Here is a 12,551-nt window from a genome sequence, read left to right as displayed (position 1 = left end):
TTGCTGCTGGCTTGTAATGGGTGACATAGAAATGTGTGAGATGAGACTTCATCAGGGAGTCAATGTCATCTTTCAAAGGGTCTTTTTCATCTTGTCAATACATAATAAGACCGTAAAGCAAGGCGCGGGCAATACTGGCTGTGAGAAGAGATGACAAGTTTAGATCAAAACAGATTGTCACTGTCACTGTTTCCTTTGTATGTGTTACTGGTTTCCATTTGTGATAGTCGCTAAGTAATTTATTTGAATATGGCTTACATCTATTTAGTGACCTGGGAGACCATACTAAATTTGCTAAATAAATAATAAAGTACTAGATTATTTTTCCTTGGTCCTTCAAAAGCAGTCAAGGTGGTCAAAGCCAATATGCTCTCATTTCATGGCTGCACAGTGCTTCAGCATTGAGATTCATAGCTACTATAGGTGCAATGAGTGCAATAAAATTGTCACAGGCGGACGTGATTTGCCCACCTCGTGTTGCGTGATGCAACGGAGAGTCGGTGACAAATGAGCACATTATGAAAAGCTTTATTCTAGAGGCTTTGTTCTTAGTGTTCAGCTCCTCTCTACCATCTGATTGACTTTCAATTTCTTTGAAAAATAAGGGGTTAGTTCCTGTGTCTTAAGTAAGATTAATGAGTCCACTGCCGCTAATTACCATAAAGTGAAATGTGGGCAGGAAAAAAAGAAATGTTACGCTTTTAGATTTAGAAATTTGGAGGGATTCTGAATATCATTTACAGTAGTTATTAACCCATCATTTACATTGAACTGGGGGCTTACCAGTACGACCTGCCGAGCTGTCCTTTCTCACAGGCTCTATTGCAGCATCATAATTTTGGCTGAACTTGCAAAAAGGTGCTTAAGATAATGTAGTAGTGCCCAAACCACCCTGAGGCACTCTTAATTAAAAGCCCCATGCCTGTTTCCTTTCTGTACAGCCTGCAAGTGATGGTGTCAAACAGGAGGAAAGCTCCCATTCTCTTGTCCTCCTGTCCTTTTTTCTCCGTTGTGTACAGCAGGCAGACAGATGGCTGTGCTCAGAGGACAGACCAGAGTTTGGTGGTGAAAGAAGACAAAGGAAGCAGAAGGAGCAGACAGATGAATTGTAGTGATGGTTCTTTCACACATTAAAGATGTTTTCTGGGAGAAAGAAGAGAGTAATGCAGAAACATAGCCGACAATTGGAGACTGTTTCATGGCCTATATCTTGTGTGACTTTTCTCACACATCTGTGAAGAGCTGCAACAATTGGACTATTTTATTAATGGATTCATCATTTCAGTCAGTTTCAGCTTCTCAAATGTGAGAATTTGCTGCTCTTTGGTGTCATTTTTTCATTTATTTTTTATTTGTTTACAGTAAACTGTATATCTTTAGGTTTTGGACTTTTGGTCCGACAAAGCACGCAAACTACATCATCATGGTTTTGGAGAAATTGGCAGATTAATAATCGTTATTTCCAGCACTACAGCCGTGTGTCTGTGTCATTGAAGGCTGGTCTGTTGCCCAGCTATTTGACCTCTCTGTATAAGGAGGGTTGACGTCGGAGTGGGGAGGAATGCGACTCGCAGAGCTTTCCCCCGGAGCCAAAGATTACATTGGCTGTGAGCCAAAGATGCATTAAATATCGAACACTTTAGAGCACTTAAATCTTTACTCTGATATAAGTGTATGGCAAGTGTTAAACAAGGCTGAGGATTGTAACTGTGTTTGTTCAAATTCAGGATCTATTCCTCTGTTGTGGGTTGTGACGCTTTTACTGGCTCCAAGATCCCCTCTCCTTCATTCATGTCCCTTTTTTTTTTTTTTTTTTTTATTTAAAAAAAACAATGACTGATGTTCACGACCTGCATAATTTAATTTTCATTTAGAATCTGCATCCGCTCTTCCTTTTTCTTTTTGGACAAATAAAAGCTGATTTTGACCACCTTCTCCCTCTTCATAATAATTATTTTACCAAAATAATGATAAAAAAAAGAAACCTGGTTAAATATCTTCTTCTTTGTCCTCTTTTGTTTAGCCAACAACAGAAATATGCACCACAGCCTACATCTAATACCAAACCTCCATTCTGTGCCATTATTTTCTCCATCATCCATCAAAGGCAGAGGGATCTCTCGCTCTCTCGCTCTCTGTTATGCATCACATCCAGTCTCCCAGAGTGTATAAAAAAAAGCATATGCTATAGAGTCATTTTCTGGTACCTTCTAAATGTCACCCTGTGTTTAAAGGACAGCTTGATGATGAAAGTTGAGGAGCTGGCTCCTGGCCATCGCAGGGCTATGACTAACTCCTGGTGTCACAGGGCTGATTGAATGTGTGTGGAGGTGAGATGGCTTACTGGGCCACATGAGTGTCAGCCGGGAACAGGACTGTATGCCACGCGCAGAGGTCTCCTTTTTAGCTTCGCTCATGCTAGTTGCCAGAGAGGCATCTCCAGAAATTGATTGGAGATGCGATGCGGCAGCAGGAGGTGAAGACACATAGGGGGGTGCTTCTCTATCTTCACCTAGCTCCAATGACTTTATGTCAGGCCATGAAATGTTCCAGAGTTTTTATTTTTACGCTTCATGTTTCTGGGACAAACAGCTGGAGGGCACTTCTACACTGGGAGAATGAACTTTATTCACATTACCTTCCCTTTCTAAAGCAGTAGATTTAATTTTCCATGTCAGTATTGATGCCACATTGTAATGTAGTATAAACCAGGTTGAATTAAATTTTATTTATATTGTCAAATCCTAACAAAATTGATCTCAGGACACTTTACAGATAGAGTAGGTCTAGACCACACTGTATATATAATTAACAGAGATCCAACAATTCCCGCCAAGAGCAAGCATTTGGTGCAAAAGCGGCAAGGAAATACTTTCTTTTAACAGGCAGACCCGGGCTTTTAGTGTGCGCCCATGTGAGAGTAGTCTGAGAGAAATAAAGAAATATAGGTACGCCAAATTAAGTTTTGGACCACATTTCGAGCACAAAGGCAATCCGAAATCCTTTTTAAGGATATAAACCATTTAACAAGAAATCAAAGATAAAATAGTTAAAATCAAAATGTAAACACTTAGTATGAAGATCTTCAGAATGTACGTGCATGGTGGATAATGATGCAAAACATTTAATCAAAAACTGTTTACAAAACAAGATTTTTTTTAACCTGGATTTGAATCAAAGTAGTAAATTGATAAGGCGAGTGTTATGTCAACAGGTCCTAAACTACCAGAGATTTAAGAAAAAACAAGCAGCATTACAACTGATGCAACCAGTTCCAGTTTTGTGGTAAATCTCCTTGATTGATGGAAAAGATTGGTAGACTATATCAATTCAATTCAAATTTATTTGAGTATATGTAGTGAAATTCTTTGTCCACTGTCTCCATGGCTGTGCAATGTGTAAATAATGAGGAAATAAATAGAAAAAGAAAAGAAGAAGAAGAAGAAATGTCTAAAGTGCATAAGGTGTTTCCAACATCCTTGTGCTCCTGCTACAGTCCTCATTCAGTATCCGGATACCTTGAGGAGGAATACTTTTCTGCATTCTCTCTGTGTTGGCCCTCAGGCAGCGATAACATTTCTAGATAACGTTATTAGAACATGGATATTGCTTTACAGTACAAGACATGGGCAAAGTGACATCTGTTGAAGGTTGTTTGGGCAGTGTCAGATGATGTACGAAGCAGTGATAAGCCAAGGGGGGAAATGCTCCCCACACGTTCATTCTCATCAGTCGCCCAATTGTAAGTTATCACAATTACTTTGCCGTTATGTATGTGAGTGTTTAAAAAATGCTGCAGATAAAATTGTTGCAGGATAAACTACAGTAAATACTATACAAGGCCACTGCATCCTGAACTATTGCACCTTGTCAACATTGATGTCTTTTTGAAAAACAATAGAGACGTTGCTGTCATTCAAGGGTGTATGTCTTTGTTTCCCAGTGGTAGAATAATAAAGAGGACATTTTGGAATGCATGAGTTATTGGAAGAGAGGATTAAATGTGTTTGGATTAGGGAGGGGCTGAATAAAAGGATCATTTTGGGGTTTGGCCCCAAGCTGACCCAGAACTGTTACCTCTCATAGTTACACTGCAGCTAGGCTCTGCCTTTTTTGCATGCATGGAGGGTAGAGTTTGGCATTGGACAAGAACGTAATGATGCAGTTCATGGAAAGCAGCAAAACACGAAGATGGTATAAACCCACGCACATGTTGAAGTATAGACCACATTGCCATGATGTCATGTCTCGCTAACACAAATATCACTACCAGGCAGTTGATTTATATGACGGAGGTATGTGAAATCAGCAAATTTGTTTATTTCTGTTGTCATTTTCAGCCGTTACTTTACTGTTGAAAGATACATAGTTAAAGGTGCTCTAAGCGATATTGGGTGATGTCACTTCTTGTTGACGTTCAAAGTATTGTCAAACAAAACTGAGGCTAGCTTGCCCCTCCCTCCTCCTCAACCCGTCCCCTCCCCCTCCCTTCCGTGCTTCCGCGCACTAACCCCCAACCCCCAACCCCCACCCCAAAATCCTTTTTGTCGGTTATTGGCTGGAACGCAGGAACACTGTTTACGTTTTGTGGTGCAGGTTGGCGCAGTTTGTTTTTGTTGCCGTTTTTTTACATTGTGTTCAGGGGACAGGCAGCTAGCAGATAGTGAGATGTTTACTGTATGTGACAAAAAATGTTATAGCCTGAAAAAAACAAACAGCGAACAGCGACATCTCACCTCCGCTCGGAGTAACTGCTAGTTTGGGTGGTGTCATTTTCTTTAGGCCCAACAGGTAAATCACTGTAGGTCTCCAACCTAATGTTAGTGAAAGTGTTCAAATATATGAAAGCATCGAACATGCATTTTAGATGAATGAGATGAGTGTACCCAGTTGTTCCTTGTTCCAGTTTGCTCAGCGCCGTTAAATTGTAACTGCAGGCATTTAATACCCAGAAGTTATTGTAAACAAACATTGTGATTGGGTCTATACTCTCTCAGTCAACAGTAGGATTGTTTTCTTCTTTGCAATGAATTTACTTTTACAGTGTTCTTAATTCCATCTCCTCTGTTCTTTTCACAGCTTTCACCATGATGATCATCTTGGCTCTTATCCGCATTGGCAAAGGCACCGGCGAGGGCCGCCCACCAGTCGCCTCCTTCTCTGGGGTGCCCAACCTGTTTGGGGTGTGCGTCTACTCCTTCATGTGTCAACACTCCCTGCCCTCGCTGGTGACGCCTATCTCTGACAAGAAACGTGTGGGCACCCTGGTGTTGGCGGACTATACCCTGATCCTGGGTTTCTACGTGCTCCTCTCATTCACCGCCATCTTCTGCTTCGACAGCTCGCTGCTGCACGACATGTACACCCTGAACTTCACGGACAACTGCAACGTGTTAGATATTCCATTCCTGCGCTACTTCCTGGGCCTGTTCCCAGTTTTCACCATCAGCACCAACTTCCCCATCATCGCCGTCACACTTCGCAACAACTGGAAGACCCTGTTCCACCGGGACGGAGGCACCTACCCATGGGTGGTGGACCGTGTTGTGTTTCCCCTCATTACCCTGGTGCCCCCAATCGTGGTGGCCTTCTGCACCCACAACTTGGAGTCCCTGGTGGGCATTACAGGATCCTATGCTGGCACAGGGATCCAGTACATTGTCCCAGCCTGCCTTGTGTATTTATCTCGACGCCATCTGGAGCCTGTGGTGGGCAGGGATGCCATCAACAAGCACCGGTCTCCCTTCCGCCACGCCTTTTGGGTGTGGTTTGTTTTGGCTTGGGCCGGCTCCTGCCTCATATTCGTCACAGCCAACATCATCCTGACTGACACCAAGACATGAGAACTCACTGTTCCAAGAACTTCCTAAAAAAAAAAAAAAAAAAAAAAAAAAAAAAAAAAGAAAAAAAATATCATATCTGTCTGGCCAGTCTCTTTGTTCCTGTACAAGAGGCCTTACTTGCTGCTGGTTGGACGGTGTCCCTTTTATGGGACTTTTGTTGCATATATTAAATGTAATTAAGAGTAATTTATGAAATTTCTTAAAAGGGACCAAATGTCAAGTGTTTTTGTTCCATCAACAAAAGCTGGAACAGTGCATGACCACAAAGGGAATTGAAAATGGTCATTTATTAAAAGGATGTTTTGTCACCAAACACCTGATAGTTTGAGGTTTGCACAAGGACTTTACAAAAATATATATCTTAAAAGTTCAGTGGGCTTGAAACTAGGTCATAAGAAGAGTCGTACAAAATTGCTTCTCAGTTCCGGAAAGTTACAAACCTTATCGGAAACAAGTCTCATTTCTGAAGCTGGAAAGTTTTGGGGCAGGGGCTGTCAGACGTTGTTCGACGTCCTCTATCCTCCGGACCATCAGGGCAGAATGTTCCAATAAAGATATATTAAAACAATTGAAAGAGCAGAGCAGTGAAAAGGAAAAGAGCCTGTCACATTGATTCTCATGTTCCGTTGCTAAACTGCTTGGCGTCTACACAGGTTGATAATGAAGCAAGAGCAGAGCAGTGAAAAGGAAAAGAGCCTGTCACATTGATTCTCATGTTCCGTTGCTAAACTGCTTGGCGTCTACACAGGTTGATAATGAAATTGGAACAGAAACCAACAGACGAAGACAAACGAACGAATCAGGCTTGATCATTCTTTCACGGCTTGACGTGTAGCCATTCCTCAGCCGCCGCTGCCTCCAATCTCCTCGTCCTTTTGTGAACAATGAAGCTCCTTCAGTGACGGATCCACTGATAGATAGGCCTCCAGAAGGAGCTCCATCTCGGTTTATCACCAGGCGCTCACGCCTGTAGTTCACGCACAGGACATGTCTCCCGTCTTTTACTGCTCAACACCCATTCATGACTCTGTCAGCCTCATGCTGTATCTATCCAAAAACCCAACACCACAGGATAATAGTGATTTACAGTGCTTCAGCTGGAGCTATGGGAAAAGTAGCCAAAAGGGAAGGGTAGTGGGCCAAATGTGACGACAGAGCTTCACACTACCCACTGTTCAACAAGTCAGCCCAACCATATGACGATATAGGTTTATTGTATTCCTACCCTCTAAAACAACCCATATGGGCGTTTAATAAATTAGCACCCCTACCGGTGGCAGGAAATATGACCTTACATCCACACACCTTGTTCTCTGTTGTTCACACAAAAGAAATATCATATTTAACCTAGATACGATCTGGAATTGTGGTATGAAATGTTGTGATATGGTGAAAATGTTTGTCTTTCTTTGTCTTAATGGTTATATGGTGAAACAGCATTTATGAGCAGAATTTGATAGTTGACACAACCTCATAACCAAAATAATCATAACCAAAACAAATATTTTACATCAAGATGCAAACACATTTTCTCATTGAGGGAACTTTTAGCATTGGAGTTCTTCAGAGTAGGCTGTCCATAAGAGACACATTTTAAAAAGAATGGTCAAAAGTAAAGCAGCTGAGGCTGAAACATTCAGACTCAAAACTCCAAAAACACTGGACACTACATATCCCATAATGCAGTCATCTTTTTCCTCAGGTCAAATGTGGTCAATATTCATCATGACCGTTGTCCAGCTCTGCTTGGAAAGCATTTCTTCCCTTTTTGTCCCTTTTTAAAATGGCTACATTTAAGCTCTTATCACAAATTGGATCTTTAGGTTTATTGTGGTTCATTGATTCATTCACATTTGGTGCGAAATGTCACTACAGTTGTGTCCCATTAAAATGCAAGCCAGTATTATGGTGTACAGTGGCTTGTGGAGCGGTTAGATAGGCTGTGCAGCTTTTTCATCAACTGCTTTAAAGCAGTTTAAATTGAAAGGTAACGTGCTGCAACTGTAAGATTTCTTCTCATGCATTGTAGCATTTTTGTAGCACCATTGAAGGTTGTCGAGGTGTTGTGGGCTTTACTGTCACCATGCCACCTCTGTCTTCACCAAACTGCAGCTGAGTCAGCTGGACCAAATATGGACTCGACCGGTTCTCACAGCTTATTACAAAACAATGCAGAGCTTCTGTCTGTACCTGTCAGCTTTTGTCTGGGTGGAGTCTGTAACAGTACCTGCATGCACAGATCCATAAAACTTTAATCTTGTATGTCATTTGTTTACGTTCCCACTTTTGTGCCGTTTGCTTTCTGATGTTACAGGTCTTTTTTCTCCTCTTAACCTGAAGTGGAACATTTGAATGAAAAGTACAAACACTTAAACTTTCATAGATTGATAATTCTCGAGACAAAGATATGACTGTATGGGCCCTATCTTGCACCCGGCGCAGCGCAAAGCCCCGACGCAATTGTGTTCAGGTGAATTCTTGGCGTATTGCTGTCTTGAGGCAGCGGAAAGTGATCGCGCCATTAACCAACAAAAACCTGGTCTAAAGTCAATGGCGCTGCATTTCATTGTTATTTAACAGTGAATTAGTAAAATGCACCTAGGCTTGTGCACAGTGCGCGCACACTATGCTTGTTACACACACACACAGGGAAGCACAGCAGCACACAAAAAAAAATTACAAATAAAAAGATTACAAATAAAAATATTACGGTGCAAATCCGCCATCATAACAGCAATGTGCCAAGGTACAAACGCGGCTGGCTTTTAAAGGGAATGGGAGATGACACTCTGATTGGTTTATTGCATGTTACGCCCAAAACACACCTATGAATTAACGAAGACCCTAATTACAACCCTTTTGAACCCGGCATACGGACCCTCTTTTCCGCCGTCAAACTAGCAAAAGTGGATTTGGACACGCCCTGAACACACCTGCGCCAGGCGCTTTACATTGTGCGCTTAGATCTTTAAAATAGGGCCCTATGTGTGTGTTGGTGCTTCGGCACAAATAAGATGTTGACGATATTGAATATGTGAAATGTGGTTCTGATGACTCTTGTTTGGAGTTGTGAATTGTGCCTTTTTTGTGGGCTTTCATTGTTTGCCCTAAACTTCTCGACTGCTGTTTTTTCTCAGCTTGCCAGACAAACATGCATGTAAGCCATTTCATCAAACTGACAATCACTGTGTCCCCAAAATACTTTTGTACTTTTCGTTGTTGTTGCGCTTGAGTTTACAGTATTTTCAAATTTTTTCTTTGTTTCTTGTATTTGTTTACAATAATTTGGCCAGCCTGTGATTATGTCATTAATATGGATGTTTCCCGCTTTAATTGATGCCCTGTTTAATTTTTATCTTACAAAGAAAATAAAGGCTTTTTATTTATCTGAACCTCAATTACTTAAGGAAAATTGGGTTTTCTCACAACCTGGGTCTTTTGTAGTTTTTGTCCTCATGCCCATCATTTATAAGAGTCACTGGCTTCAGTGTGGAGAATTTGGACGCAAGACTCTGCTAGACACAATGGAACTAAAGGGTTTAAATCCGTTTAACAAGTCCAGTTATCTGCAAATCGGAATTACTTATGTGGAAGGGTAAACTTATTTTAAGTATTTATAAGCTCATTTATGAACTTAATATTTCCTTTACTATGTAATTACATTGCCATACTATATGGCCAAATGTTTGGGGACACCCCTGCCCACATACAGTGTACTTTTGGTCTGGGTCTATTGTTCCTGGTTAGGTTTCAAACATGAGGTGTGGTGAGTAATGGTATCAGTAGTGAATGGAGTTTATGGATGAGTGAAGCAGCGAAAAAAGGCAAATGCAAACCAGGAGAGATGTGGAGCCTAGGAAAGAGCGACAGACAACGAGACAGGACTGATAGAGGGTGAACATCCCACCCTCCTTCACTTGCTTCCCTTCCTCGAATCTTAGTCAGTCCCACCAAGGTATGACATTACTGATTTTGATAGTAATGTTAAAGAGAAACCCTGCTCTAGCGGGAGATGATGATGGCCGATTAATTTCAGAAGCCAAAGAGCCCTTGTTGTTCTTATGTTGTACCATTGCCTTGGTCTCAAGAGCAGATATGGAAAAAAGTCGGGCTCTAGAAGGGGAAGTAATGGAACTGTGTCCACAGTAATTAGACATGTAAATGTCCACGTACATACATGAAAATTCACACGTAGATTCTTAGATGTAAATTAATTCTATTTGCACTTCGAGGGCGATCACTCAGGAAAAGCACCTCAGAAGACAGGAAACTGTGTCAGACCGGATGTGTCCAGATATGGCCAATAGCTGCGAACGGTGTCAGAACATGAACACGGTTACGTTACCCGGGAGGAAGCCAATAGCACAAGTCCTGCGGGCGATGCGGCAGCATCAAAGTGGCCCAGGCCTTGATTATCTCCTCAGCCATAGAAACCCCAAAATGATGGGAACTTGATTATGGTAATTTGAAAAGGAGGAGATTGATGTGTAACTTAGTAATGTTCCATTCTGTGCCGAGGCTTCGAAGCGCGTGTCGAGAAATCCCGGAAGTTATCCGTGAAGTTCGTATCGAGGCTTGTATCATTTTGGACAAATGATGTCATTGATGACATCCGAAGCTTCGCTGCCTGTCCATACCACATGATTGGTTTATGAGGAGGTTCCAATCTATACGGTTTTATTATACATCCATGATCTACACGAGCACATTCACTGCCCTCTGCCTGGTTAAACCATTGCCACCTTCCAGTTTTAGAATAGCCTACTAATATTGCCCCTCCTGCTATTATATTATGACCAAAAGGATTGATTTACACACGTTTGACAGACGCATTTCTCAAGAAAATACACAAATATTCATATAAATGTATTACGTGGAAAATTATTTTTTATTCTTTACTGGTGCATAATTCAGTCAAAAACTGTCTCTGTCAAAGATCACATGGGTGATCTGTATTTACACTCTTTGACCAACAGGTGGTATCGTTAGCAAATAAAGCAAATAAAGCCTCGAAAAATTAACCCTTTTGCGAACCACTTTGCTGGAAAGCTTCAACGCCTCATGAGGCTTCATCTCGCCGTCACTAGTGTAACTGTCCCGAGGACTCTCGTCTTTTTCTTGTGTTGCCTGGTCTGGTGCTCACTTCCCCCTGACCATGCACTCCTGTTACTCCCCAGACCTGCCATCCTTGAACCGTCCACCAGATGCCGTCGGACTCTCTTGCCAGCCTGCTCACCTGAAATCCCCCCCACCCACACCCCACCTGCACACCTGTTCCCACTTCCCTCATCAGCCCTGCAGTCACCTGACCTCCTGCTCATGCACCTGCTCACTTGTTCTCACTTCCCTCATCAGTGACTCATACTACATATACCGGTCCACTTCTTTTGTTCCTTGTCAGTTCGTCATTGCTGTTTAGAGTTCTAATACCTGCCTTCCCTTTGTTTCTCTGCCTGTAAGACTTTCTTAATAAATCATTGAACTGCACCAGTCTGCCTGTCCTTGTCTGGATTTGGGTCCTGCCCCCTGCTGCTTGCTCTCTGTGACACCGTGACAGCAACTCTGAAGAGGATCTAGAGATGTGGCATGAATGGGCTGCCCTAGAACCTCCCTTCCAATTCCCAGCTGAGAGGCAAGGGTCCCAAAGGCTGGTGTCTGCACCGGAGTCAATAAGGACTGAAACAGTGTGGTTACCTTACCCACTCTGCGGTTCCCCAGTCCTTAGCTCTGCCTTTGAGAAGAGACATGAACTATACCTTCCAGGAACTCTCTGTGGGAAAGGCAGAAGGTTAGAGCTCAAAGGTGAGGAAACCCTGCATGAGAAATGGTTGGCGAGAACCAGGAGAACCAGGAGAACCAGAATAACGTCCTGGAGGAGATGCATCCAATGATGGTGGAGTCTGGGCCGGAGGGCTGGGAGCAGCGGCAGTAACTGGGCTCTGTGTCGCAGTTGAGAAACGGAGGAGATGTTCCAGGAGAGACGGACAGCCATCAAGATGTTCCCGGAGAGACGGATGACCATCGAAATGTTCCCGGAGAGGCGGACAGCCATCGCCTGCATAATCTCTGCAATAAAGGTAAGCTGCTGATCATGATATTAAATCATGTTGGCCTGTGTCGGTGGCTCTGTCTGGGATAATTCCGAGCCAGCAGGGTTCATGATTACCCGATTGTACTGTAATGCTCACTGAGTCTGGCAGACTTGAACCCAAAAGCATGACAATGACACAATCAGTTTGTAAGGAAAGTTCAGTTTACTTGAACAGTTCAGGCAGGGTCAAAACGGTGAGATCAGTCACACAGGTTAACAATCCTAAAGAGGGGTAGGCACAATCCCAGGTCCAGAAAACACGGAGGACAGGCAAGTTAGTGATGAAGCAAAACCACAAACAATGGTGGAATTTGTGACATAAATTGGGAGTCTGGATTCATTAGCTGATGTTATTCAAGACAGTTGCATATATGTATTTTTTATTTTTTTTTGTGCTTACATGGATTTGTTTTGGATTCTGTTGGTGGTTGTTGGTTTGTTAACATTAGCGGACTCCAGTTCTAAGCTAACCCTAGCTAGTTTTGCATACTGTTGATACTGTATGGGAGCTGAAGAAAGGCAAGGAACTCTGGAGCATGCATAAATATCATCCTTTGGATTTTCCCAGAAAAGTGGTCCTGCCGAGTCCTGGCCTGTGTTTCACTATCCTAGTTCAT

At 42.5% G+C, this 12,551-nt stretch overlaps 1 protein-coding gene across 1 annotated transcript in view; it reads left to right on the top strand.

The window, feature by feature from the left end:
• Positions 1 to 6,411, top strand: part of tmem104 (transmembrane protein 104) — a 65,434-nt gene extending 59,023 nt beyond the window's left edge. The window contains exon 10 of the mRNA XM_028600423.1: positions 5,080 to 6,411. Coding sequence (XP_028456224.1) covers positions 5,080 to 5,843 — 764 coding nt within the window. The 3' untranslated portion in view covers positions 5,844 to 6,411. The remainder of the gene's footprint in view (positions 1 to 5,079) is intronic.
• The last annotated feature ends 6,140 nt before the right edge of the window (positions 6,412 to 12,551 follow it).

The sequence above is a fragment of the Perca flavescens genome, chromosome 15, assembly GCF_004354835.1.
Source record: "Perca flavescens isolate YP-PL-M2 chromosome 15, PFLA_1.0, whole genome shotgun sequence".
Lineage (NCBI taxonomy): Eukaryota > Metazoa > Chordata > Actinopteri > Perciformes > Percidae > Perca > Perca flavescens.
Note: the sequence above shows the minus strand (reverse complement) of the source record. Positions and strands in the feature narration are given on the sequence as shown.